Source organism: Mirounga angustirostris, unplaced genomic scaffold (genome assembly GCF_029215605.1).
Source record: "Mirounga angustirostris isolate CCGP_5_RB_7025 unplaced genomic scaffold, mMirAng1.0.hap1 SCAF_10, whole genome shotgun sequence".
NCBI lineage: Eukaryota > Metazoa > Chordata > Mammalia > Carnivora > Phocidae > Mirounga > Mirounga angustirostris.
In genome coordinates this window covers 29,689,666-29,715,333 of record NW_026991718.1, presented here as the reverse complement: position 1 = coordinate 29,715,333, position 25,668 = coordinate 29,689,666, and the positions used below count along the sequence as shown (strand labels likewise).

The window sequence follows — 25,668 nt, the reverse complement described above, 5'->3', positions numbered from 1 at the left end:
GCAGGGAGCCAGATGTGGGGTTTGATTCCAGGACTCTGGGATCCTGACCTGAGCCGCAGGCAGACGCTTAAGGACTGAGCCACCTAGGTGCCCCTGTTTCCTTGTTTATAGTTCATTTCCTCCCTAGTACATAAGTGCCATGTTTCACTGTCCACTGCAGTATTCCCACTGCCTGAGATAGTGTCTGGCACTTCTGAAGCCTCAATAAATGAATAAATGATAAGTGGACCTTCACTCTATCAGAGATGTTTGTCATAAAGTAGGTATGAAAGGATCCCTATCTTTATTAAACCTCTGGACACCATCAACAGCAACAAGCCAAACCCCAGAAATCCAGATACCATATTTCGACCCAACAAAAGGTAAAACATTCTAAAATAAAAGGACCACAGGCTTTTACCAAGTGGCTCTGCTAAGCAGACAAGGAAATCCAGGATACAGAACAAGGGCAGTGCTTGATCCTCAAACAGTAGAGACCCGGACCTGCCATTCCCAAGAAGAAAACCCAGAACATGCTTCCATTGCTTGCTGATGCGATCCCAACACAGTCAACTCTCCAGGCACTAAATTCATATTTCCAGATGCCTACTGGAGATTTCCGTCTGAGTCCCATCTGCACTTCAGATTCCTATTTCGGACTGAACTCTGTCCTCCCCGTCCCTCTCAAAGCAGCTGCTGCTCCTCGTCCTTCTGCATTTCCCTTTCCCGGAGAAATGATACTATCATCTACCATCAGCCTAGATAGGAAAGACATCCTGACCCTCATTTCCTAAATTCAGTCGGTTACACTGCCTCCTGAACAGCTTTGGATTTATTCTCCGTTCTTCATGGCACTGCCATGACCTGATCCGTCCCTAACCAACCACCTGACATTAATTTAGCTATCTCCAGGTCTTCGGGGGGATGGCTCTTCCCCTGGAGAAGGCAGCACCACTGCCTGAGCTGAGGACCCTCGGGCTTCTGCGCGCACCCCCCTCCCGGCTCACACCTCGCAAAGCCGCTGGAGCGGGCCCGGTCCTCGGGCTCCCCACCCGTACCTTGGCAGGGTTGGTCAAGACCTCCTTCATGTACTCAGCCACAGTGAGGGGGCCAGTTGCCTTGATTTTGTATATAAGATGCCGCAGCATTGGTGTCACCTGGGTTTCTGCCGGCTCTCTCCCGGAGCTGAAGTATTTCCCTCTCCAAAGACAGGGAGTGCCTACGAAAAACAAGTAAACGGGACCATGAAAACATCTTAGTATTTGCAAGCGCAAGCAGCCTGAGTGCTTTCGAAGCTGCTGCGTTGACTCTTAAGCGCGCCCGAAGCACGGACAGCGGACTCCTGGCCTGACCGCAGTCACGGCCACAAGGCGCCGGCAGGCACGCACAGCGCCCACGGCCACAGCCACTCCGGCTCTGAGGCCGGACTCGTCTGCAGCTCGGAGCGCCTCAGGGGCCCCCAACTGAGGAAGGCGCCCCAGGCGGCTTCCCGCACAACCGGAGCTCCGGCGTGGCGAACACCTACCCGCGCGGGCCGCCGCACACAGCGGCCCCAAGCCGCCCCTCGCAAGGACGCTCATGCCGAACCTGCGGCGGGCAGTGAAGCCATTTCCGGGAGAGGACACGCCCCTGCCAGAAGTACGTCACTCAGCCAAACGGAAGGAGGCTGTGGGCCGTTTGCGCGTGCTTTGCTGGTCATGGCGGCCGCTAAGAAGCCTTTGGAGTTCCATGCCAAGCGGCCCTGGCGCGGAGAGGAGGCGGTAGAAGATCCGGACGAGGACAACGAGGAGGATAACGATGAAGGCGAGAATGGGTTCTCTCTGGAGGAAGTGTTACGGCTCGGAGGCACCAAGGTAATGGCCTCGGACTCGCGGACAAGGGAACAGAGGCGCGAGGGGCGGTCTCGCGAGTGGCCCGGCCACCCCCGGGCGGCAGCGTGGGAGGGCGTTCTGCTTCCAGATCCCAGCTTCGAAATGTGCGCTGTGCGCTTCCCGCCCTTCTTTTCCACAGCTTTTTACAAGAGAAGAGTCCTTTGGAATTGAACGTTTTTGCCCTGTGGCCTTTCTTAGGATGTAGGGGACCCTCTCATTTCACTGATCTATAACTGGCACTCCACCAGGTCGGTGAAGACTGACCTTTTGGGGTCCTGACGTCGTGGCATCAGTGTTCTGAACTTCAGTGCTGTTGGAATGTTAACCTCTGTTCTCACGGAGTATACGCACATGTTTACGCTCTAGAAGCCCTCTGCTCTCGGAATTTACGTCCTAATTAAGGGAAAGAATCAGTAACCAAACTTTTGAATATTGTATATCAGATGCTGAGTAGTGCCACGGAGAAGAAGAAGAAAAGATAATCAGTGGGAAGGGCGTAGCAGTTTTAAATGAGGTGATCGGGGAACTCATCATAGAGATGTTTGAGAAGAAAACTAGGAAAGAAAGGAGCCACGCTGTTCTGTGAGCAGCAAAAACGTCAGTGTAGCTGAGGCAGAGTGAGGTAAGGGGAGAGTAATAAGAAATGAGCTCAGAGAGGTAAGAATATAGGCCTTTCTCTGAGTTTGATGCAAAACCTTAGAAGATTTGGAGCAAATACGTGATGGAATTCAGCTTACTTTTTTAGCACATGTTTTGTGACTATCGGTGGGGAGAGAGGTAGGGGCAGGAGAAATTCAATTTACGGGGCAGATTCACAGTTTGCTCTGTACTTGTGTTGTATTTAATTTTTGAATAGGTAGTATTTCACGTGCTACAAAAAGTTATTTTAAAAAGGAGGAGTACTTGGTGAAAAGTCTTCTTTCCCACTTTTATCTCTAACCATGCGATTACTAGCCAAAGCAAGTATTTTTATGTGTCTTTTATATCTTCAAACACACACGTTATTTTTTACACAAAAGGTAATACACTGTATAATATTGTGTATATATTTTTTCTTGCTGTCCTATAGATTCTTCCATATCATTATATAAAGTTGGGTCATTGGTTTAATGCCTGCATAAATCATTGTTTTAATCTAACCAGCCATTTATTGTGGATGTTTAGGTTGTCAGTCTTTGCTATTTTAAATAATGCTTCAGTAAATAACCTTTAAAATAGATCTTTTCCCACATTTGTGAACATATATGTAATCTAAATTGATAGAAATGGAACTGCTGGATCAAAGGATGTGTGTCTTGTATTTTGATTTGAAGGTAGCAAGTTGCCCTCCATAGAGGTTGTGCTAGTTTACATTTCCATCAGTCATGTAGGAAAGTGCCTTTTCCTCCTACCATCTCCCCAACACCACCTGTCACAATTTTATCTTTCTCATCTGACAGATTAGAAAATGGATGCATCATGGTGGTTTTAATTTGGATTTTTCTTAATGTCAGTGAAGTTGAGCATCTTTTCACATTTTTAAAAGCCACTTTCCCCTTATGAACCATTTGTTTATATCCTTTGCAGATCTTTCACTTATCACTTCCTTAACTGATGTGTAGGAACTTTTACATTAAATATTAAGCCCAATTACTCTGATATCAGTTGCCAGTATTTTTTTTTCCAATTTATTTGTCTTTTGACTTTTGTATGTTTTTTGTCTGAGAGAATGACAGTTTTACCCATCTTTGCCTTTAGGGGCCTGCGTTTAATGTCATTTGGAAAGGTTTTCTCTACTCTGAAATTATTTTAATTATGGTGTGCATTCTTCCTTTACAACTTTTTTTTTCACATGTAAATCTTTGATTCATCAAGTATTTACTTGGTTGTAGGGTGGAAGCCCAGACAATACCATGATAATTGAATTTAATTGATTTTTAAACATACTAAATTTCAAATTAACTTTGGAAGTTTTTCTAAACTTTGTATTTGTAATTTATTTTTTAACTTTCTTATGTTTTAATGCAGCAAGATTACCTTATGCTGGCTACTTTGGATGAAAATGAGGAAGTGGTGGATGGAGGCAAAAAAGGAGCAATCGATGACCTTCAACAAGGTGAATTGGAAGCATTTATTCAAAATCTTAGTTTGGCCAAGTATGCAAAAGCTTTCTTAGTTGAAGAAGATGAACCAGCTGAAAAAGAAAATGCCAGCAAAAAAGAAGCAAGAGTATCTAAAGTAGATAATAAAAAGCAAAATGCAGCAGAAAGTGAAAGGACATCACTCGGTAAGGTGAAAAATAAGAAGCCAGAACAACATTCTGATGAGAACAACAGTGTCACACCAAAAGTTAAGAAAGATAAACAACAGGACATCTTTGAATTTTTTGAGAGACAGACATTGTTACTCAAGCCTGGAGGCAAATGGTATGATCTGGAGTACAGCAATGAATATTCTTTGGAACCCCAGCCTCAGGATGTTGTGTCTAAGTACAAAACCTTGGCTCAGAAATTGTATGAGCATGAAATCAACTTATTCAAAAATAAGACAAGTAACCAAAAGGGAGCTTCTTCCACCTGGATGAAGACAATTGTGTCATCAGGGACGCTAGGTGACAGGATGGCAGCCATGATTCTTCTTATTCAGGATGATGCTGTTCACACACTGCAGTTTGTAGAAACTCTTGTGAACCTTGTTAAAAAGAAGGGTAGCAAACAGCAGTGCCTCATGGCTTTGGATACTTTCAAAGAATTACTCATTACAGACCTTTTGCCAGACAGTCGGAAGCTATGGATTTTCAGCCAGCATCCCTTCAACAAACTAGAACAGTTGTCCAGTGGCAACAAGGACTCGAGAGATAGAAGGCTGATATTATGGTATTTTGAACACCAGCTGAAACACCTTGTGGCTGAATTTGTGCAGGTCTTAGACACTTTAAGTCATGATTCATTAGTAGCCACTAAAACTCGAGCTCTTGTTGTAGCTCATGAGCTTCTTTGTAACAAACCTGAGGAAGAAAAGGCTCTTCTTGTGCAGGTGGTAAATAAACTGGGAGATCCTCAGAACAGAATAGCCACCAAGGCCTCCCATCTGTTAGAGACATTGCTTTGTAAACATCCCAATATGAAAGGAGTTGTATGTGGCGAAGTAGAAAGGCTGCTCTTTCGCTCAAATATCAGCTCCAAAGCGCAATATTATGCAGTTTGCTTTTTAAATCAAATGGTCCTTTCCCATGAAGAAAGTGAATTAGCTAATAAGTTAATTACTCTTTATTTTTGTTTTTTCCGGACTTGTATCAAGAAAAAAGATATTGAATCAAAAATGCTTAGTGCCCTTTTAACAGGAGTAAATAGGGCATACCCTTACGCCCAGACTGGTGATGACAAAGTGAGGGAGCAGGTCGACACGCTCTTTAAAGTGTTGCATGCTGTGAATTTTAATACCAGCGTACAGGCTTTAATGTTGCTTTTCCAAGTAATGAATTCTCAGCAGACGATATCAGATCGATACTATGCAGCATTATATAGGTAAGTACATTCCATTTCAATAGGTGAATGAGGAATAACATGATTTAATAATGTGATTTAATACACAGCACTTACTGTGCCCCTCTATGGGGCAAGAAACTTAGAAAACTGGATTTTAGGCCCCCCTCAGCAACTTGCTAGTCACCAACTTTGAGTAAGTCACTAATCTTTGTTTTCCTCTTGGAAAACTATGTTAAATATTTTGCATACATTATTTTATTTTTTGTTCTGAGAACTTGCTAAAATACAGAAAAATACCCTCCCCCAAAACATCCATATCCTACCACCTAATATTTCAACCTTAACATTCTGCTATATGTTTTAAATCTTTCGAATATTAAAAAATTAGAACTGCAGATATAATTGAAGTTTCCTTCAGTCCCTTCCCCCTCACTCACCTCCTCAGTCCTATATTTCCTCCCCCTGTCCTTCACACAGCCATTTAGTAATTCATTCAACAGCAATTTTTTGAGTGCCATCTATATGCTGGACATTTCCAGGTGCTTTGGCTTAGCACTGAACAAAATTCCCACCCCTAGAGTTGCTTACACTCATATTGAGGAAAACAGATGGTAAACGAAAGTCTGTTAGGGAGGGTTAGGGTTGCATTTTTGGAATTTTTTTAATTGGGATTAAGATTTTGTTCATTGAATTTTGCTGTTGTCCTGACATACTTATTGAGGGATGATATTTTGAACAGTGTGTAAACACTTTGGAACTGTTTAAGTATACCAACAAGCTATATATTCCTTTAATTCATTTTAATAATTTTACATAACATGTATCTTGTGAGAAATATAATGTACTGATTAATATCTTGAACTTAAGCCACAGTGCCTGGATTTGAGTCCCAGCCATTAGTTTGCTGTGTAACTTTGGACAAATTACTGAATCCTCTTTAAAGCCCTATTGGTAAACACGATTAATCCCATTTTACTGTGGCCCAGTTTGTCTATAAAATGAAGAGGAGTGCACCTATCCTGTAGGTTATTACAATTATAAAACTTCCCAAGGTTACATAGCTAAAAAATGAGAAAACTGGCACTTTACTGAGTTCATGTGTATGTTAACCCATAAATAAAATCTTTAAAAAAAAAAAAATTGTATAATATAGGATATCTCAATATCACCAGAATTATGGAAGTAACAAATGAGGGAAAGAGCAATATGAAAATGCTTCACAGGGTCAGATATTTCCATTTCTAATATTAATGGAAAAAAGTTAATAGAAATGCTTAGAATAAGAAGTAATATTGCACATGAGCATACACAGGATTGTGTTAATTCTGGATATTCTAATGTCTGGAGGGCAAGAGCAGTTGGAGCATCTCTAGGATTTAGCAGCTAGGATAAAGAGAAAATTTTAAAATTATTATGTTCAATTTTCTACTCTACGTGTGTTCATTAGAATCATGTGGAGGCCTCTGGTCCCCCAGCTAGGGGGTAGTGATACAAGGATAAGAACACCGGTCTAGTCCACTGCTTTCATAGGTCAGCTTTCATTATCTGGTTTTGGATTAGCCTTTTGTGTGAGGTTCTGTATCTGTATAAAAATTATGCTGTTATCCTAGAGAATGAAAAACCCCTTAGAAAAGAGAAAACACACAAAAAATGTCTTTCTCCTGTTGATATTCCTACCCTCCCCCAAGATCATCATTCTTTCTGTTTGGGTCATTGACTTCCATTTTACGTCTTAGGTCTCTTGATCTAAAATAAACAGGAAGGTTATCCCTAAGATGAGGTTAGCAGTTGCCTCTACTACTGGTTGTAGAGATATTTTATGAATAAACATTTGATCTTGGTTTTGTTTTATAGGAAGATGTTGGATCCAGGATTGATGATGTGTTCTAAGCAAGCTATGTTTCTTAATCTTATCTACAAATCTTTGAAAGCTGACATCGTGTTGCGCAGGGTGAAGGCTTTTGTGAAGAGGTTACTCCAAGTTACTTGTGAACAGATGCCACCATTCATATGTGGAGCTTTATACCTTGTGTCTGAGATCCTTAAAGCAAAACCAGGCTTAAGAAGTCAACTAGACGATCATCCGGTATATCTTATAACTGCTTTTTAAATCGAGTGGGTTCTGAAATATATTGGTATTTTTCTTCTTAGCTTCAATGACAGTAACTTACTTAGTTCTCTGGAGCATGAACATGTGTGAGTCCTGGAGTTGGACAGACCTGAATTTTAGTCCCAGGTGTACAGTTTTCCTGGGTGGGCATGTTGCTTGATCCCTTTACTCGTTGTAAACTGTACTATACTAAACCGTAATTGTATGAGGTAGTTACAGTTACAGAGCTAGTGGATCTCTTAAACCTGTTTCCTCAGTTGTGAAATGGACATAGTAGCACCTACTTCATAGGGTTATTTATAACACATCAGAAATTTGAGGGCTGAATGTTTTCATGTAAAAAAGTCCCAAAGTCTCAGGGAGTTGTGGCTCAACTTAATTCTTACATTTAGAAAAAAGAATATGGTGTCTCATAAATTTGATTGATGGAATTTTCATGTTTTACCGTTATAGCAATAAGAGGATCATCTTCAAAACTCCCTCACATAACTGAATACAGACTTCCAGTTGATTAATGCAGATTTATTAAACCATTGTTTTAGGAGTCTGATGAAGAGAATTTTATCGACATAGGAGATGATGAAGACATAGAAAAATTCACTGATGCAGATAAAGAAACAGATACAGTAAAAAAAGCTGAGACAGAAGAAACTGTGTCTGACAGTCCTAAGGAAACAAAAAAATCAGAGTCTGCTTCTTGGGTGCACTTTGATAACTTGAAAGGTGAGTTTCTTAAATCTTTACATTGTTCTCTTGAACTTTTAAACAGGAATTGGATTCTCCTTTGATCTTTTTTTTTTTTAAAGATTTAGTTTTTTTTTTTTTAAGTAATATGCACCCAATGTGGGGCTTGTACTCACAACCCCAAGATCAAAAGTTACATGCTCTACCGACTGAGCCAGCCAGGGCCCCCTGCTTTGATCTTAATAGAAATTAACACTATACCATTTTAGAAATCCTCTGTATTCTTTTTTTGTTAAGTAGAGCTTTTATAACCAGATATATTCAGGAACTTAGAAGTAAATTTTTTTTTTTAGAAGTAAATTTTTAATAGTGTGAAGCACTTGTCTACTTATTAATAATACTACAGATAGTAACACATTTTAAAGTAATTTTGATCTTAGAAATTAAAGCAGATACCTTTTGGAAATGCAACCTCTTCATTTGAGCTGTAAAGAAAAACACACTAAACCTTGGGGATCAAGAAATGTGCCAGACCCATTTCTTCAAACTTGTCGTGGAACTCTTGGTCAACTTATTTCATCTCCCCAAACTTCAGTTTGCCTGTGAAGTATAAAAGAGAAGTGTGGAAGCAACCAGGAAAGTGTTTAAAAGAATCCATCAATTTCCCTGAAGGCTAAACTGAGAATAATCCTTTAGAAGGACGATGAACATATGCATTGTGAAGTAGACAGTTTGTTGTAATGTGTTCTGAAAGTTCTTTGAAGATAACATAAAACTTGTTCCAAGTGAGAATTATTCCTGGACATAATTTAATAACAAATATTCAGTGCACTTAAAGTTCCAAAAGAATTTAGACCGATTTAATCTTCAGGCTAGTTGCCATTTTAACCCTTCTAACCCAGTCGACCCAGATTTGGGCACCTTTTGCTGCCTGGTTTATTCAGTAGCAAATGCTATCCTGGGTACCATATCTAATTCTTGTTGGGGCTTGGGATGTTTAATCTAGGTAGGATGGATACCTGGCTAACTAAGAATGTTGAAAATTACAATTCTATTACGTATGCATACATATTACAGTTATTGGTGACAACATTAATGGTGGTGGTTTTAGTGAACTCTTGGGCTAGGAATAAAGCATTTGAGAATTAGTTTTTTTGTTGTTGTTCTCAGGTGGCAAACAGTTAAACACATACGATCCATTCAGTAGAAACCCTTTGTACTGTGGAGCTGAAAATACAAGTCTTTGGGAACTCAAAAAGGTAAAGTAATTTTATTAGTGCTTCATATTTGCCCTCATGGATTTAACAGCTTGAAGTTTCCATTTGGCTCGTAAATGATCAATATAGTTTAGTTTAGACATTAGTTAATTGGCATAAGGGAGCAATTTGAAGCATGTCACCCAGCCAGCTATAATGCTTTATAACCTGTATTTCTGTAGCCTCTGATAAACATTAAATTTACACATTTATACATTTCTACATTCACATGTAGCAAATCTTAAATGTGGATGCAAAATCAGGATGTTATACATGGCTATAAATAAATTTTGCTTTTTGTAGGTAAATTACTGCATATAATGGCTCTGTAAAATGGGTAAATTTTGCTTTATGCATTAGATCTCCCTGAGAAGTTTTGTGATGATAGAACTATTTGCAAATAAAATAACTTTTTAAATGCATTAGAGGAACCCATATTCCCAGTAAACTTTCTATGGTATCTTTGGAAAAGCAAGTAAGTGTCTTACCTCACAGACTCCTGTGGGCCCCTCGACACCTTTTCAGTGAGTCTACAAGGTCACAGCTCCTTTCGTAGTGCTACCAAGGCACGTTATTTGCCTTTGTCACTCTGTTAACAGTGGCACTGATGATACTAAAGAAATGCTGGCTAAAACTGCTAGCGCCTCAGCGCAGATAAGGGTAGGAGCCATTATATTCTTCACCGCCATGGACCTTCAGGGAAAAAAGCCAGTATCACATAAAAATGATGAAACAGGAAAAATCAGTGATTATCTTGATCCTAAAGTACATGTCTTTTTCATAGTCTGTGTACATATACAGAAGGAATTCATAACATACTTCTGCTGCATAGCTAAGTATGAGGTTGTCTCGTGTCTTGGGAAAAGTACCTGTGTAGTTTGTTGTAAACTCGGCTGCCTTTTTCATAAAAGACTGGTTGATAGACTGGTTATTCAGATTTGGTATTTGGGAGACATTTTCTTGAGTGAATGAAGTGAATCTGTTATTTCAAGCAAAACCGCTGACAATATTTGCTGTCAGTGATAAAATTCAAGTTTTTAACCAAATTAAAAGCTTGGAAATCTTGTAAACACTACCTTGAACTGGACACTTTCTCAATATGTAAAAACTTTTCTGATAAAATCAGTGGTGATACTAACAATGATTTTTGTGATAATGTAACCAACATATGGAAGAACTACATAACTTACTGAATCAGTATTTTCCAAATGACTAAATGCACAGTGTTACAAAGTCATGGTTAAAAGATCTATTCAAAGTAGACTGATTAATTTTAAGTAGCAAGTACCAAAAGCTGATTGATACGGTTTCAAATTCCATATTGCAACTAATCTTCAGTTTGGGTGTAGTATCAAAGATAATCCACAATTATGTGAAAGGTTATCAGTTAACCCTCCTATTTCCAACTATATATCTGTGTGAGGCAAGATTGTCTTCATATACTTCCAACTAAAAAATGACATGGAATACAGAAGCACATATGAGAATCCACTGTCTTCTATTAAGCCAGACATTAAATAGATTTACAAAACTGAAATAATCCTACTCTTCACTAATGCTTATTTGTTCTGAAAAAGTTACTTTTCATAAAACATTTATATTAATATATAATAGGCTCATTGTTATTTTAAATTGACTATAAATGTTTCAGAATTTCCTATTGTGGGCGCCTGGCTGGCTCAGTCGGAAGAGCATGCAACTCTTGCCCATGCGGTCATGAGTTTAAGCCCCATGGTAGGTGTAGAGATTACTTAAATAAAAACTTAAAATTTCTGTTGTAATTTCTAATAAGGTAAATATCAATAGATATATCCCACTTAAACTAAGGAAGCTCTTGAAGTCCTTGACTTTTAAATGTATAAAACAGTCCTGAGACCAAAATTTTGAGAATCACTCTTCTCTGATGTATTGGCTTAAGTTTCAATTCTTTGGATCTACAACTGTAGTAAGAGATGACTTTCCTCACCTTTTTTTTTTTTAAGCTTTCTGAGCATTTTCATCCCTCTGTGGCCCTTTTTGCAAAGACTATCCTTGAGGTAAGTCTAATATTCTAAAGTCAAGAAATAAGAAAAAGTAATCTAGTTTTAGATAATGAGTAATTGGTCATAACAGTGTTTTCTGTCCACAACATAGAATCATAAACATGTTCTGCTGTTGGAAAGGACCAATGACTTGTTTAATACAGTACAGCAAGTAATTCTTCCCACTGTGTGGTGAATAGAAATACAGGATATTAGAAAACTGCAACAGTTATTTATTACATTCTGGTTTTTCTCCTGAAGAAAGACTGCTCTCCCCTTTCCCATTTGCTGTGTTGGCCACATCAGTGTTTGGTTCCTGGTTAATAGATGACCTACAGTATTAGTATTGTTTACCTATTCATAAAATCAACAGTGTATCATAAAATATGTATTTATGTGTATGACTGTTTAAATCTTCAAGTAAAGAGGGATGAGATGGATATTTGAAGGGTCATTTATGGCATATATGTGCCTTTGATGCATTGTAGTAGATGATGTTTTGTTTGTTTTCTTATCTGGATGCATATATATAATTTGCGTTAAGTTCTTAATCCTCCCACCCCCTCCACCTTTCAGGGAAACTGTATTCAGTATTCAGGGGACCCACTCCAAGATTTCACATTAATGAGATTCTTAGATCGATTTGTATACAGAAATCCAAAGCCACATAAAGGCAAAGGTATGCTTCTATTTAAGTATTTGGTTTTCACTGTTGACATTTAATAAGCATACAACTAGGTTTTATATTACACTATCTTGATTTTTACATTTCAGAAAACACAGATAGCATTGTGATGCAGCCAAAAAGAAAACATTTTATGAAGGATATTCGTAGTCTTCCTGGTAAGTATAAAGCCTAGACGGTTGAAACTGACAAGAATAGTACAAGTCAATAACATAAATTATATTATTCTTTGCTCCATTTTACCAGAATAAACCTAAGCACCAGAGACATTATCCATCTTTTGTTCCCAAAAATGTGTATGCATTCTTAAGTTTACTATGTCTTACTGGGTCTTTTATTTTTTTAACTGTATTACAGAAAATTTCAAACATATCCAAAATAAATATACAGATAGTATAACAACTCCCCTGTAAGTATAACCCAGCTTCAACAATTAGCAACATTTTGCCATTTTTGTATCATCTATAGCTCTATTAGTGACCCCCCCATATATATTACTATCTTTTACAGTTAAAGACCATCTTTTTTTTTTTTTTTGAGAGGGAGAGTGTGTGAGCAGGGGGAGGGGCAGAGGGAGAGAATCTCAAGCAGATTCCCTGCTGAGCAGGGAGCCTGATGAAGGGCTTGATCCCACGATCCTGAGATCACAACCTGAGCCGAAACCCAACAGTCAGATGCTCAACCAACTGAGCCACCCAGACACCCCTATAGTTAAAGACCATCTTAAGCTCTCTAATATGGGTTCAGCAGAAAACCCACAACTAGTTTTTGTCACAGAGCATCATTTTAAATTAGTTGATAACTTTTTATGGGTACTGTGTACCCATCTTGTATATCTGACTCTTGTTTCTATATTCAGAGCAAACATTTCTTTATATAATAAATCACAGCTCCTTTTCATTCAGAGACTAGGCTTAATTTGTACTTTATTAATCATTTAATTTCCAACTGATTTATTTCACAGAGGTCCAGAGATGTAAATGGACTCCCCCAAAGTTAATAAGAGTTAGAACTTAGAAGCCAAATCCAGTTTTAATCAAGATGAGTTAGAAATTTTTATTGTGAAGAGAGAAAACTAATATTCTTGTAGTTCGTTGGTCTTGTTCCTTAATTTTCATCAGTATTAAGTAAAATTGTGGATAATTCTGTTTAACTTTACTTCCTGTTCCAGAATGGCAGGAGTTACTGCTTTTTTCCCAAGATGGTGAAAAGTTTAAAGTGATTATTAAGAGAACTCTTTCTCTTAAAATTGGGGTCCTGGATACAGTTGGAGGACAATGAAAACCATGTTCTTTCACTGTGATGCATGCACTCATGGCTACGTATGTCATTGTAGCCAATGAACAGTTTCAAATGTTTAGTCTTCTGCACTCAGACTTTCCCAGAGATTGTCCTTTGCACTAGAAGATCCCTTCTGTCCACATTCCTTACATTTTAAGACTTTAGAATTATAGGTATGCTGTATGTAGTCTTACGAGCTTGAATAACATAAAAAGGATTACTTTAATAAAAGTATTTTCTTAATCTATTTTCTTAGTGAACAGTAAGGAGTTCCTTGCAAAAGAAGAAAGCCAAATACCGGTGGATGAACTATTTTTCTACAGGTAATACACTTAATGCAGTTTCTTTTGGAGAACTATTAAAATTCAAATTTTTAGAAAAAAAGATTATAAATTTTTTAGATTCCATAAAATGCTTCATTAACATAGGTCTGTCTTGAAAAGATCTAAAGATATGTCAGTTGGGGTGCCTGGGTGGCTCAGTTGGTTAAGGGGCTGCCTTCAGCTCAGGTCATAATCTCAGGGTCCTGGGATTGAGCCCCACATTGGGCTCCCTGCTCACTGGAGAGTCTGCTTCTCCTCCTCCCTTTGCCCATTGCCCCCTCTCCCTGCCACCACCCCGCTTGTGCTCACTTGCTCTCTCTCAAATAAATAAATAAAAGCTTTAAAAAAAATGTGTCCTCTCATTTTTTTGCAAAAGGAATTTATAAATCATTCCGTTTGCTAATCTTAATATATCTAAGTGAAACTTAAAACAAGTAAATTTGTGGGTATTTTTAATAATGTAGCTTAAATTTTATGACTCTTGACTTTGTAAAACCTAATCTTTAATTTCTTACTTTTTGTAATAAAGTAATTGTCTTACAGCCTTTAAATCTGTTATCAGTCTAACATAATGATAAGCAACTCATGAGTAATTTGTCCAAAATACGACTCTAGGCAGAATTAGCAAAATTCACTGGGCTGTTACATAGAGAAGTCCTAAACTTACTAGTATTCTTATTGTTATCTGATTGGTTGATTGTTTGATTTGGGTTGTTTTTTTTTTTAAATATTTTGTGTGAAGAATTTTGAGGGTATGATCCCATCTGCAGAATGCTAAGTTTCACTCTACCCTAGTATTAGAATGGATCTAACTGATAAAATACTGTGATTAGATGTTATCTAGAGCCACATTTTGTCTTATTTCTAACACATCATTAGTGTTGACACTAAACCTTTTACTATGTCATTTAATTAAGATGAGTTGAGGTGTTTTTATGAAAAACTAAATCCTGAATCTTTGAAATTTATTTTACTTCATGTTCAGAAGTTGCTATTTTAATTCAAAACTCTTGTTTATAATAAATACAAATTTTAGTCATTTATATCCAACTTTTTACACTTGTGTCACTGGTCATAGGTGCTTTGATTATAGCAAAGTGGGCCCTTTAATACAATTATCAAGTAGGGGCACCTGGGTGGCTCAGTCAGTTGAGTGTCTTACTCTTGGTTTCTGCTCAAGTCATGATCTTCGGGTTGTAAGATTGAGCCCTGCGTCAGGTTCCATGCTCAGCAAGGAGTCTGCTGGAGATTCTCTCTTTCCCTCTACCCCCCCACCTCATGCCCGCACATGCACGCATGCTGTCTCTCTTAAGAAATAAAATCTTAAAAAATAGGGCGCCTGGGTGGCTCAGTTGTTAAGAAGCGTCTGCCTTCGGCTCAGGTCATGATCCCAGGGTCCTGGGATCGAGTCCCACATCCCGCTTCTCCCTCTCCCACTCCCCCTGCTTGTGTTCCTGCTCTCGCTATGTCTCTGTCAGATAAATAAATAAAATCTTAAAATAATCAAATACATAACATGCATTTTTTTCAGGTATTATAAAAAAGTTGCAATTGTTAAAGAGAAACAAAAACGGAACGCAGATGAAGAAAGTATAGAAGATGTGGATGATGAGGAGTTTGAAAAGATGATTGGTAATTTGTTTTTGTTGACTGTTTAATTTGTAAAATAATCTTTCTATTTACTTATAGAACCATGGAATATTAGTGATAGGGGTGATCTTAGTTTTAGAAAATCATTTAGCTAAGAATACCATGCACATGACAATGGAGGATTAAAAAATATTTTGGTGGCACGTGGTAGGTCACCCTCACTTGCTCCAGAGATTTAGGATTATGCGTGGGCAGTTTGTGGGAAAAATAAATTTGTATTTACGTGGCGTATATTCATTCTGAAGGAATATACTCATCCAGTCTCTTACAGAAACCATTTTTATTGTTCCTAATTTCCTTGCACTGTTGGTAGCAGTAGTCTGCTGTTTCATCTGTTTCCTCTGTGATGCACAGAGCTACAAAAATTTTAATCTATATTTAGGCTGAAACAAAAAAGGGGAAATTAGAAAAGTGGGTTTTTTTGCTTGTTTTGCACATTGTAGTATTTCCAACACTGGTAAGTTTTGGAGGTGGGAAGAGTGTTCACCCTACATTTGCAAATGTTGGATAACCTTATGGATAAACCTTAAGGCAACTTTAAGAAGGCAGATTAAAGGATGCTAAAAATAAGCACTTAAAAGGATTGCAATTGCTAAATACCATTTTGATATTTACCCTCTTTCCATCAAAGAATTGTAGAAAGAAACAAATTAACTGGAATCCATTTTAGTTTGGGGGTTTAATTAAGGTCAGTATATTCACAGGCTTATGTAGATTAATAAAACATACCAGTAGTCCGATTATGTCATTTTGGTGTTTACTTATCATAAACAGCAGAATGACTGTTAATTCGTTCAGATAGAAGACTTGTCAACTTTGTTATTCCTTGCTACATCTGACAGTTTGTATATTATTCTCTGACAGACACATTTGAAGATGATAATTGTTTCACCTCTGGAAAGGATGACCTTGATTTTGCTGGGTAAAGAAACAGTCTTGTTTTTTAAAAAACTATTTTCTCAGCATTTCCCAAAATGTTTTCCTCAGAACAGAATACAGGACTCTGATGTGTAGTAGAAATTTATTGAAATAAGCTTGGGAAATGGATATAGTACTTTCATTTTAGACCTTTATAACACATGTTAGTATATTAAATTGAGGTTCTAGGCTGTCTGTAACTTTGTTAATAGCCTAGTATTAGGCTAATCACCAAAAAACACTTTAGAAAACAATGTTCTCTACTACACGTTGTTTTTCTTCAGCAACATGAAAAAGAAAAAAAAAGGTGCTAAGGGAGACCCAGAAGATGAAGATTCAGAAGGCAGTGATGATGACCTTGATAACTTGGATGATGATGAAGTTTCTTTAGGAAGTATGAATGAAGAATTTACTGAAATTGATGAAGATGGAGGAACATTCATGGACGTGTTGGATGATGAAAGGGAAGGCATTCCAAGTAAGCATTTTTAAAATACAAGGCAAAAAGTGTATTTTCCTTTTTTCCTCAGTGTAGGCTAGTTTTCCTGTTGAAGCATTTCTTAAGTATTACTTTATATTCAAATTAATAATCAGGTTGGCTAGAAATTTAAATAGGACCTTTTCCCCCCACTTATTTGGAACTGAAAGAGGTTGATTTTTGAGCTTCTATTTTAATCAACAGTTGGGCTCTTTGCACAATACCTGTTGACTGTTAAGTTACCCTTTTTTTGTTGTTGTTAGAATAGTAATTATTTCTCAAAGTTAATCAAAATATTCATCATTTATCTTAGCCCTATAGCAGTTCTGTTGTTTTTAAATTGCTTAATAGCATGTTTTTGTTTTTGTTTGGCAGGGGAAATAGAACTTGATGATGAAGTCAGCTCTAAAATCGGGACAAAGAGAAGCAAGAGAAAAGGCGCAAATGATTTTGACTTTGCTGGATCATTTCAAGGTAAGAAAATGTCTTTTAAACCTAAGCAGTGGCTGTGTAAAAGTTACTAATTATCATTTTGGGAAATTTTCTAAATTGGTTAGAATAATTTCATTTTTACTTTTATAATGAATAACAACAGTTTCTTCTATTTTTAATATGTGAAAGTTGTTTCCCACATTATTTTTTCCTCATAACTTCCTTTCTCTCATTTAACTATCTCTAGATCATCTTTAAAGTATTGTAAGAGATTATCCTTTTAATGTTAACACTTGTAAGATGCTAATAAAAGAAAAAGGTACTATATCAGGTGATATTTTTAACTTTTTTGATAAAAATATAGAAAGCATTATAGTATTTTATTCCTGAAACCTGTGATAAATTCACAGGCTTGCTTTTTTTTCATGCTTTGAAAGTCTCTCGTTTATACCTGCAAAACTTACAAGCTCTTTCAAATACGATAGTCCTCTTAGATGATTTACCTGATACATAACTTATAACACGTTATCTTTCAGATTCTGTCTTCCACTGAGTGATGTACGGTCACACTTTAATAATAGCATATTCTCAAATATAAGATAGTTTTCCCAAAAAGAAATGTCGCTTTATTCTTAAGTCCTCCTGAGCCTGTCATATTAAAAGATGCTGTTTCGGTTTCAGAAGACAGTAGCCTGAAAGGTGTCAGGTCTCAGCTGACAGTAGTTTGGGATGCAGATTAAAGGATACCTGACAGAACTGATTAAAACAAAAGGAGGCCACGGAATTTCGAACACTGATAAGTTTTGGAGGTGGGAAGAGTGTTCACCCTACATTTGCAAATGTTGGATAGCCTTATGGATAAACCTTAAGGCAACTTTAAGAAGGCAGTAACCGTGCTTACTAGTTAATGTTACAGTTATATACCTATAAGATGAATGAAAACTGAAAAAAAACTTTTCCAGGTGCTATACAAATGGGAATTTTAGCTTAAGAGAAAATATTCCATAATAGCATCATATGCAGTTCCTGAATAATATACACAAAATTTAAAATGAAAGGCTCTAGAAACTATTTATCAAAAGTGGCTCTGGTATCCATGCAAAGGCTTTACATGATTGTTCGTAGCAGCAGTTATTAATAGCCAAAAAGTGGGAACAGCCCAAAAATCAGACGTTCACTGATGGATAATGGAATATTATTTAGCAATAAAATGGAATGAGATTCTGATACATGCTGTAAGATGGATGAGCTTCAGAAATGTTATGCTAAGTGAAAGAAGCCAGATACAGAAGACCACATATCATATGATCCTGCTTACATGAACTAGCCAGAAAAGGCAAAGCCCTCTTGGGGCGAGGGCACATGACTACAGATGGGCACCAGGGGTCTTTTGGAGTTGATGGAAATGTTCTAAAATTGCAATGTGATGATAGTTGAACAACTAAGTTTACTAAAACATACTGAATTATACCCTTAAAAACATCTGAATTTTATGATGAATTTTACTCCCTACTAAAGATGTTTTTAAAAAATGGCCCTAGGAGATGCAAAGAATTTGAATAACACTGTTCCAGGAAAAGTGAAAATGGATAAAAGTAGTATTTTTAGTTAATATATTTTTAGATAATGTGATTTTAAATGTGTGAATTAAAATATAATAAATACTAAAAATAGATGTTTTAGTTTCTTTTGAAATGTTTATATGTTCAGAATTACAGGTTCTGGAGAACCACTTTGAGAAGTATAAAACAAAATTTCATTTATAACATAATAAACATACTTTCCATCAATTTCTTCACAGTTAGACCAAAGAATAAAACCTCTAACTTAAATAGAATATAGATTGCCTTAAGGATTCCAAAATTCAACCATGGTCGACTTTGTAGTCAGTCTTGCCTGATACTGTGGAAAACGGTTAAACCTTGATCAGTGGCCAAATCTGAAAGTTAGGAAGACACTGGTGTCATCTCGACAATTTTATTAGGGTACTAACTCTTAAATAAATTCTATTTGTCTTTAAATGCCAGCTACTTAATGGTGCTAGAAGATAATTATAATTCTGTATTTTAACCCAAATGCAACCTTTTTGTAACAAAACCATGTTGAAAGATTGTTGAATTACTGTTGTACACCTGAAACTAACATTGTGTGTCAACTATACTCTGATTAAAAAAAAAGTGTATTTTTCCAAAATCATTGGAAATGATTACAATTTAATAATCTAGGCTTATACTTTTTAGGACCGAGAAAAAAAAAGAAAGGAAATTTCAGTGACTCCAACCTATTTGTATCTGCTGAGGAGGTAAGACTAAAAAACTGCTTTAAGAAGTTACTTATTCCACATTATTTTGAGTTTTCTAATAAATGTATCTCTGTTTAAGTTTGGCCACCTATTAGATGAAAATATGGGATCCAAGTTTGATAACATTGGCACGAACGCCATGGCTAACAAAGATAATGCAAGTAAGTAACTTGAATTTTTTTTTAAGATTTATTTATTTATTGGGGGGGGTGGCACAGAGGGAGAGAGAATCTCCAACAGATTCCCTGCTGAGCACAGAGCCAGGGGCAGGGCTCCATCCCACAATCTTGGGGTCATGACCTGAACTTAAATCAAGAGTCAGAAAGAACCGACTGAGCCACCCAGGCACCCCAAGTAACTTGAATTTTTCAGAGGTTTTTAAATGGCCTTAACTTAGAACTTCTGAAGATGTAAATATTTTTTGGAGGACCATTTTAGTAAGGATGAATAAAATGGTTCCTTATAACCTGGAAGGAATGGCTTTTTCATCTGTTTTGGGAGCATGTAGAGGATTAAAAAGCATTTAGACTACAGCAATAAAGACTGCAGTCTTTATATTAAACAGTTACTTTAGTTTTTTTAGGGAGGCAGGCTGTTTTTATATAATGTGAGTTTGTAAGTACTTTATAGACATTTTAATTCTGATATTGATAGTTACTGGCTTCTGTTCTTTTGCCAGTGAAAGTGTTCAGGGGAAATAAAATCTTCAGAGCATTTGTTCCTTTCTTCTCCTAGTCTTTTATTTGTTAAACAGTAGTCTTTAATAATAAATGCCAAAGGAAAGCAACAAACAAAAGCAGGGGATTTGCACAGGGGATGGGAAATGACTGTGAGCCATGGCAGACCAGAAGTTCCTGTTTTGTTCTGTGGGGCCAGGAGTCTGCAGTGTGATGTGCTCATCTTTCTTCTCCCCCACAAAGGTCTCAAACAGCTTAGATGGGAGGCTGAACGTGATGACTGGCTACACAACAGAGATGTGAAAAGTATCATCAAGAAAAAGAAAAATTTCAAAAAGAGGCCAAAAACCACTCAAAAAATTAAAAAGCAAAGAAAAGGAGTTTTCTAAATAAATTATAAATTAAATTGTACTTACTCCTAATTTTTGCTATTCAACCATTTTTCTTGATCTTGCTGTCTGACTCCATACATTCCAGACTGTTCAATGGATTTGTAATAAACTATAAATAAATATAGCTGTCATTTATAAAATCATGTAAAAGTGTTAAAATTAAACTATATTGAGAGAAATCAAACCTCTTTTCCTTATTTCTACATGGTAAAATGAAAAAGATAATAGATACATATTTCATGTATAAGCTCTCTGGCATCTGTACTAATCATTGTAATGAGCACTATTAAGCATTACTTTATACCAGATTATTGTACTAAGTGATTAATAATGTCATCTTTTTTAATCATTACAACTCATAAGGGGAGCATTATTACCGCTACTGGACAGAGAAAGAAACCGCTCCAAGAGATTAGCAAACCAGAGGTCACAAAGTTTTAAGCTGTGGTTTGTCACCACCACCTCAGATGTTTCATTCCAAAGTTTTTAACCACTGGTAACTACTCATCTCCAAAATAGAATTTTCGCCACCCTGTGTTCTCAGAAAGAGCTAAAATAGGGATAAACAGTAATTTTTCTCGGAAATTGACATCACAAAGTAAAAAGTCCTTTAACCCTTAATTGGTCATAAATTACTTATTTTAAACTTACTTTATACTTTTAAGGAAAAAAACCTACCTTCCAAGATGAAGGGAAATTTCTTGCTCATTATTTGCCTGAAATCTGATGAAAAAAAGAAGTCTTAAAATTAGACATGACTAGACATTCATTGTATTAAAACATGGAGCCATAATTTAGTGCTAGCTTTAGGGTCTATGAGCTAGGAATCCTACAGATGAGAAATGTGTGTTAAGGTCCTTCTGGTAATCAGGAGCTCTCTCCTGCACAGTGTGTAAGTTGCACTTGCCTTGCCTGTTGCCCCCCATAGTTACTTTGGAGTTCTTAAAATTTGGCCTGTATATATGATGTAATTTATTGAGAAAAGTAAGTTTTCAGTGTTAATAGGTAACTCCCTTATGTAACTATGAAGTTTGAGATCAACTTCAAAAACCAGGTAGAGTCTTACTTCTAATTCCGTAGCAAGGTAAAATGGAATCCGTAAAAACAAGTTTTACAGATCCCATTTTACCTTGTTACGGAATTAGAAACTTGAATTTGCTTTTATATACTGTTTGGATGTTTTCTTTTATACCCTTACACTTCAGAAGTGACTTTGTGAGCATCCAGTAGCATCCTGGGGCACAGTGTTCCAGTGAAAAACCTTAAGAGGATAAATGACAAGTCTCAGAGATGGCCACCACCCCCAGGACTACTATTACCAGCTCCAGGGAAAGAGAAAACAGCCCTTCCTCATTTTAAAAGTTGAGGGCTCTAATATAAGATTTCCCTCCAGAATGTGTCACAGCACTCTCAGTGACAGGGGCATGGGAAAGGTTTTAAGTGCTCAGTTACTGATAACAGAGGAGGAACTCTGATAGCCTTTGAAACTGGTTACTTGACAACTCACTCTGCCACCACTACTTAGTCTACCAAACAATGAGGTATAAGCAGCAGGCTGAATTTCTTTACCTGTGTTCCCAAATTAAGCCAGACCAGATACTTGCTCTATGCCCCAGATGAGTAAAATCCACTGAAGTGTGAAACATTTTCCCTAGTCTACAAATAACATTATTTAGGGAGAAGAGTCATTAAGTCCACAATAATTAACACCAAGTTTCTTCTTGTGTCCATAAAAATGCCTGATATATATATATTATTAACATATAATGTATTATTTGTTTCAGGCGTACAGGTCTGTGATTCATCAGTCTTACACAATACACAGCGCTCACCACAACACATACCCTCCCCAATGTCCATCACACAGCCACCCCATCCCCGACTCCCCTCCCCTCCAGCAACCCAAAATGCCTAATATATTGAAGAAGCAATTTCTCTAAAAATGCTGTTTAGTAACTCAATGCATTAGCAAACGGCACACCCCTCTAGAAAACATTAACTTCTGAATTAGGATTACCTTGGCTTGTGTTCATCTTATTAAACAAAAAATAAGCTCCAAAAACGCCCAAGAGTTCAACTACTAAAACTCCTTTAAAGATCTTCTTTGCCACTGGTTCCATAGTGCGGGCCATCCTAAGTTCAACAATAACAAACACATGTAAACCTGAATGAGCAGACACAAACTTAATACCACTTCCACAAAAAAAAACTCCCAATTCATTCTCACAGTCGGAATGATATAGGGATAAAACCCTGAAGTTACTGTATGCTTATTTGCATTTGATATGTCCCACATTCCTAGTTTTCAATCTCTACCCCACACAATGAACTAAAGACACCACTGGATAAAGCACAAAATGGAGATGAAACTGAAAAAAAGCCCTGTAAAAAAGAACAATTTATGGAATTGAGATTTTTTAATTGCCTAAGAATATAGAATATTGATAGGGTAAATCATTTTTTTTTTTAGCCAAACTAGGAATTAAGATATGATCTAACAGTCACCATATGTGAAAGCTCTTTGCAAGTACCTACAAAGGTAAGGTTATTTTATAAGTGGTTGTATATGTTCCATAGCTGGAGGTTTTCATTTATTTATACAACATACATTGAACTATGTTCCACAGCCCAAGCATTTTATACAAAGTTGAGCAACAAACCAACTTGTTCCTGAGGAGCTGCTATTCTAACAGTAGTTTCAAACTACTTACATCACCCAAAAGACTTGTTAAAAATGCACATTCCTGGACCTCAACCTGCAGTTCCCTAGTCCTGTAGTTCCCCTAGATTCTGATTCAGCATATCTAGGGTTAGCATCCCAGTAATCTGCACATTTGCAAGCAACTCCAAATGGCTTCTATACGAGAGGCCCTGGACCACATTAGGAGAAAAACTGACCACCATCACCCAGTAAGTGGAAAACTAGACTTTAGATCTTAATTCTCTTCCTTTAACTAAAACAAAAGCTAATCAAAAAAAAAAAAAGGGTTTGGGTCTTCATTCTCTTTCTCCCAACGTAAAAGCTAAACAAGGGAAAGGGCTATATAATAAGCTAAAAAAAAAAAAAATAGTATATATGACTCTTACTGAATATATGAAATGTAAATTCAAGTTTTTCTCTGCCTCCCTATAACCCCAACAGGAGAAACCAGTCCTTCTTAATCTCAGGATTTTGATACTGTCCAATGTATGCTCTTTGTCGTACTGTTCTCTGCCTCTTTGCAGAGAGGGTAAGATCTATAATACTCTACAATCCCAGCTCTCTGCTCACCGCCATTCCCTCTTGACTCCTTTTCACAATGCCTGAGAGTGGGGTAATTAAATACTTTTGTAGGATTATCCTATTAATCTCTTTACCAGGCGTCCCTTCCCTCCAAAATTCCCTTCCCTCGTTTTGATAATGCGATCACCCTGGGGACTAAAAGATTAAAACTTTATTATTATCTAAAAAAAAAAAAATGAAGCAGAGGAAGTTAAGAACCTAAGTATAACCAACAGGCAGTTGAGTGGGTGGGAATGGAGAACTGTTTTGCCGTTTACAATGCTGTAAGTAAGTCACGATCAGTACTGGGACCTCTCGGGGTAATTTTTAATGTGCAATGGGTGAAAAAATGTTTTTAATTAAAAATAAAGCCTGCCTGCAGCAATATCCGCAGTAAAAGGAATCCAAGTAAAATTTGGTTTTGTTTTGTTGGGAGAAGGTGAGGTTAAGAGTTCAAAAAATAAAGTACAAATAACACTGCTACAGCATTTACCTTTTAAAAATATATATATATACACATTTTACAAGTCGCTCAGCTTCAGGCAAGGTGTTTATAACGACTACTAAAGCCTAGTTGATAAAGACCACCAAACGCATACCCGTCCACGACAAAGCTGGCTTACTAGCTGGCAGAGAAAGAACAAGATTAGACGAGATTTTGGAGAAGGACGGAATTTAGGTGAAATTTAAAATAAAGCAGTGCTCGAAGCACCTGGGTGGCTCAGTCGGTGGAACCACGGAATCTTGATCTCAGGGTCCTAAGGTCAAGCCCCGCATTGGACATGAATCCTAATTAAAACAAATGAGTAAAATAAAATAAAGCAGTCCTCGAATGGGCTCGAAGAAAAGCAGCGCTGTGTGTCATGGGGTTCACATCACACTGGGCTGAGAAGCTGGTTCAGGGTGCACAAGCTTAAAACAAAGGTGCAATGTTGCGTCCGAAAACGCCTCATCTGTGCACTACAGCTGGAAATCGACACGGCTCAGCATCGCAGGCAAAATGATTGAACAAACAGCAAGGGCTCTAGCACTTTAGATGGAGAGCAAGGTTTCTCGGCATGCCTGGGTTTAATTAGCTAAAGCGCTTTTTCCAGGTTCCCGGGGTCCAGAACCAAGGCCCCAGCGAGGCTGCCGAGAGCTGCCTCAGGCGGGCTACCCACGATCCTCAGGCCGTCGCGGCTCCCCACCCCCCGGGTCTCCGGTGCACCCCGGCGGCCCCCCGCGCCCTCCCGCCTGCCCGGGCTCCCCGGACGCTCCCGCCCGGCCCGCGGCCAACTCGCGCGGGCAACGCAGGCCGCACCGCCCGGCCGCGGCGACAAGGTCGCCGAGCGACCCGGAAGCACTCGGGCCTGTCCCGCGCCCTCCCGCCGAATGGATATAGTGACACCCAACTTCCCTCCGTATGATCCCAGAACTTTAGCGAGGCCCCCACAAAACGGCCCCACTCCGCTCTGTGGAGAGCCCAAGTCAGGACGCCCAACTACAGGCCCTGCTCTCTTACCTGAGGAGCTAACACGCACGACTGCGCGTGCGCAGGGTTTGCACAGCCCCGCCCCTCCTGGCGTTGGCCCCGCCCCACACCGAATTACCTTTTATCGTGCTGTTCTTACTGAGAGCAGGTCCAGACTGCGGGCTATGTCCGTTAATTTACTTAATCCTCACAAAAACCCTATGTCCTAATAGGTGCTATGAGTGTCTCATTTTACAGAGAAGGAAAGAGTTTTACCCTGCCTACAATCACAGAGCTAACCAGAGACAAAATTGGATTTGAACTTAAGACACTGACTCGAAAAACCTGTGCTCAATTATTTTCAGCAATATGGTCATCACCTGGGAGCTTGTTAGAAATGCAGACCTGTTTCAGTAGGCAGGCGTAACTA

At 38.0% G+C, this 25,668-nt stretch overlaps 3 protein-coding genes across 12 annotated transcripts in view; 1 reads left to right on the top strand and 2 right to left on the bottom strand.

The window, feature by feature from the left end:
* Positions 1-1,697, bottom strand: part of NDUFAF7 (NADH:ubiquinone oxidoreductase complex assembly factor 7) — a 61,623-nt gene extending 59,926 nt beyond the window's left edge. For 4 of the 5 annotated variants that reach the window (XR_010405516.1, XR_010405515.1, XM_064572121.1 and 1 more), the window contains exons 1-2: positions 1,567-1,697; positions 1,038-1,198 (exon numbers count right to left, since the gene is read on the bottom strand). Coding sequence is in view for 3 of the 5 variants with exons in the window: in XM_064572121.1 (XP_064428191.1) it covers positions 1,038-1,198; positions 1,567-1,678 (273 nt within the window). In the remaining 2 variants the exon portion in view is untranslated. Of the gene's footprint in view, positions 1-1,037; positions 1,199-1,504 lie in introns of all 5 variants that reach the window. The other variant, XM_045884427.3, reaches the window with a different exon arrangement.
* CEBPZ (CCAAT enhancer binding protein zeta) lies at positions 1,677-20,710 on the top strand. Of its 4 annotated transcripts, none has more exons than XR_010405514.1 (16): positions 1,677-1,832; positions 3,858-5,356; positions 7,172-7,403; positions 7,970-8,150; positions 9,282-9,370; positions 11,350-11,403; positions 11,965-12,067; positions 12,163-12,231; positions 13,611-13,677; positions 15,209-15,309; positions 16,192-16,249; positions 16,530-16,723; positions 17,099-17,197; positions 17,837-17,964; positions 19,396-19,457; positions 19,537-19,610. XR_010405514.1 is itself a non-coding variant. In XM_045884420.3 (16 exons), exons 1-16 carry the CDS (start codon positions 1,677-1,679, stop codon positions 20,521-20,523), a joined length of 3,192 nt encoding a protein of 1,063 aa, XP_045740376.1. In that variant the 3' UTR covers positions 20,524-20,710. The 4 variants fall into 4 exon arrangements, 3 of the variants coding, with proteins under 3 accessions (XP_045740376.1, XP_064428183.1, XP_064428184.1); XM_045884420.3 differs by lacking the exon at positions 17,837-17,964 and adding an exon at positions 20,378-20,710 and having other exon boundaries at positions 19,537-19,618; XM_064572113.1 differs by lacking the exons at positions 11,350-11,403; positions 17,837-17,964 and adding an exon at positions 20,378-20,710 and having other exon boundaries at positions 19,537-19,618.
* Positions 5,120-25,357, bottom strand: CEBPZOS (CEBPZ opposite strand). Of its 3 annotated transcripts, none has more exons than XR_010405517.1 (5): positions 22,544-22,659; positions 21,205-21,249; positions 20,551-20,635; positions 9,856-10,060; positions 5,120-8,711 (listed from the first exon to the last, which is right to left on the bottom strand). XR_010405517.1 is itself a non-coding variant. In XM_045884431.3 (5 exons), exons 2-4 carry the CDS (start codon positions 22,656-22,658, stop codon positions 20,553-20,555), a joined length of 243 nt encoding a protein of 80 aa, XP_045740387.1. In that variant the 5' UTR covers position 22,659; positions 25,290-25,357; the 3' UTR covers positions 20,172-20,418; positions 20,551-20,552. The 3 variants fall into 3 exon arrangements, 2 of the variants coding, with proteins under 2 accessions (XP_045740387.1, XP_045740386.1); XM_045884431.3 differs by lacking the exons at positions 5,120-8,711; positions 9,856-10,060 and adding exons at positions 20,172-20,418; positions 25,290-25,357; XM_045884430.3 differs by lacking the exons at positions 5,120-8,711; positions 9,856-10,060 and adding exons at positions 20,172-20,418; positions 24,282-24,461.
* Positions 25,358-25,668: the final 311 nt, after the last annotated feature.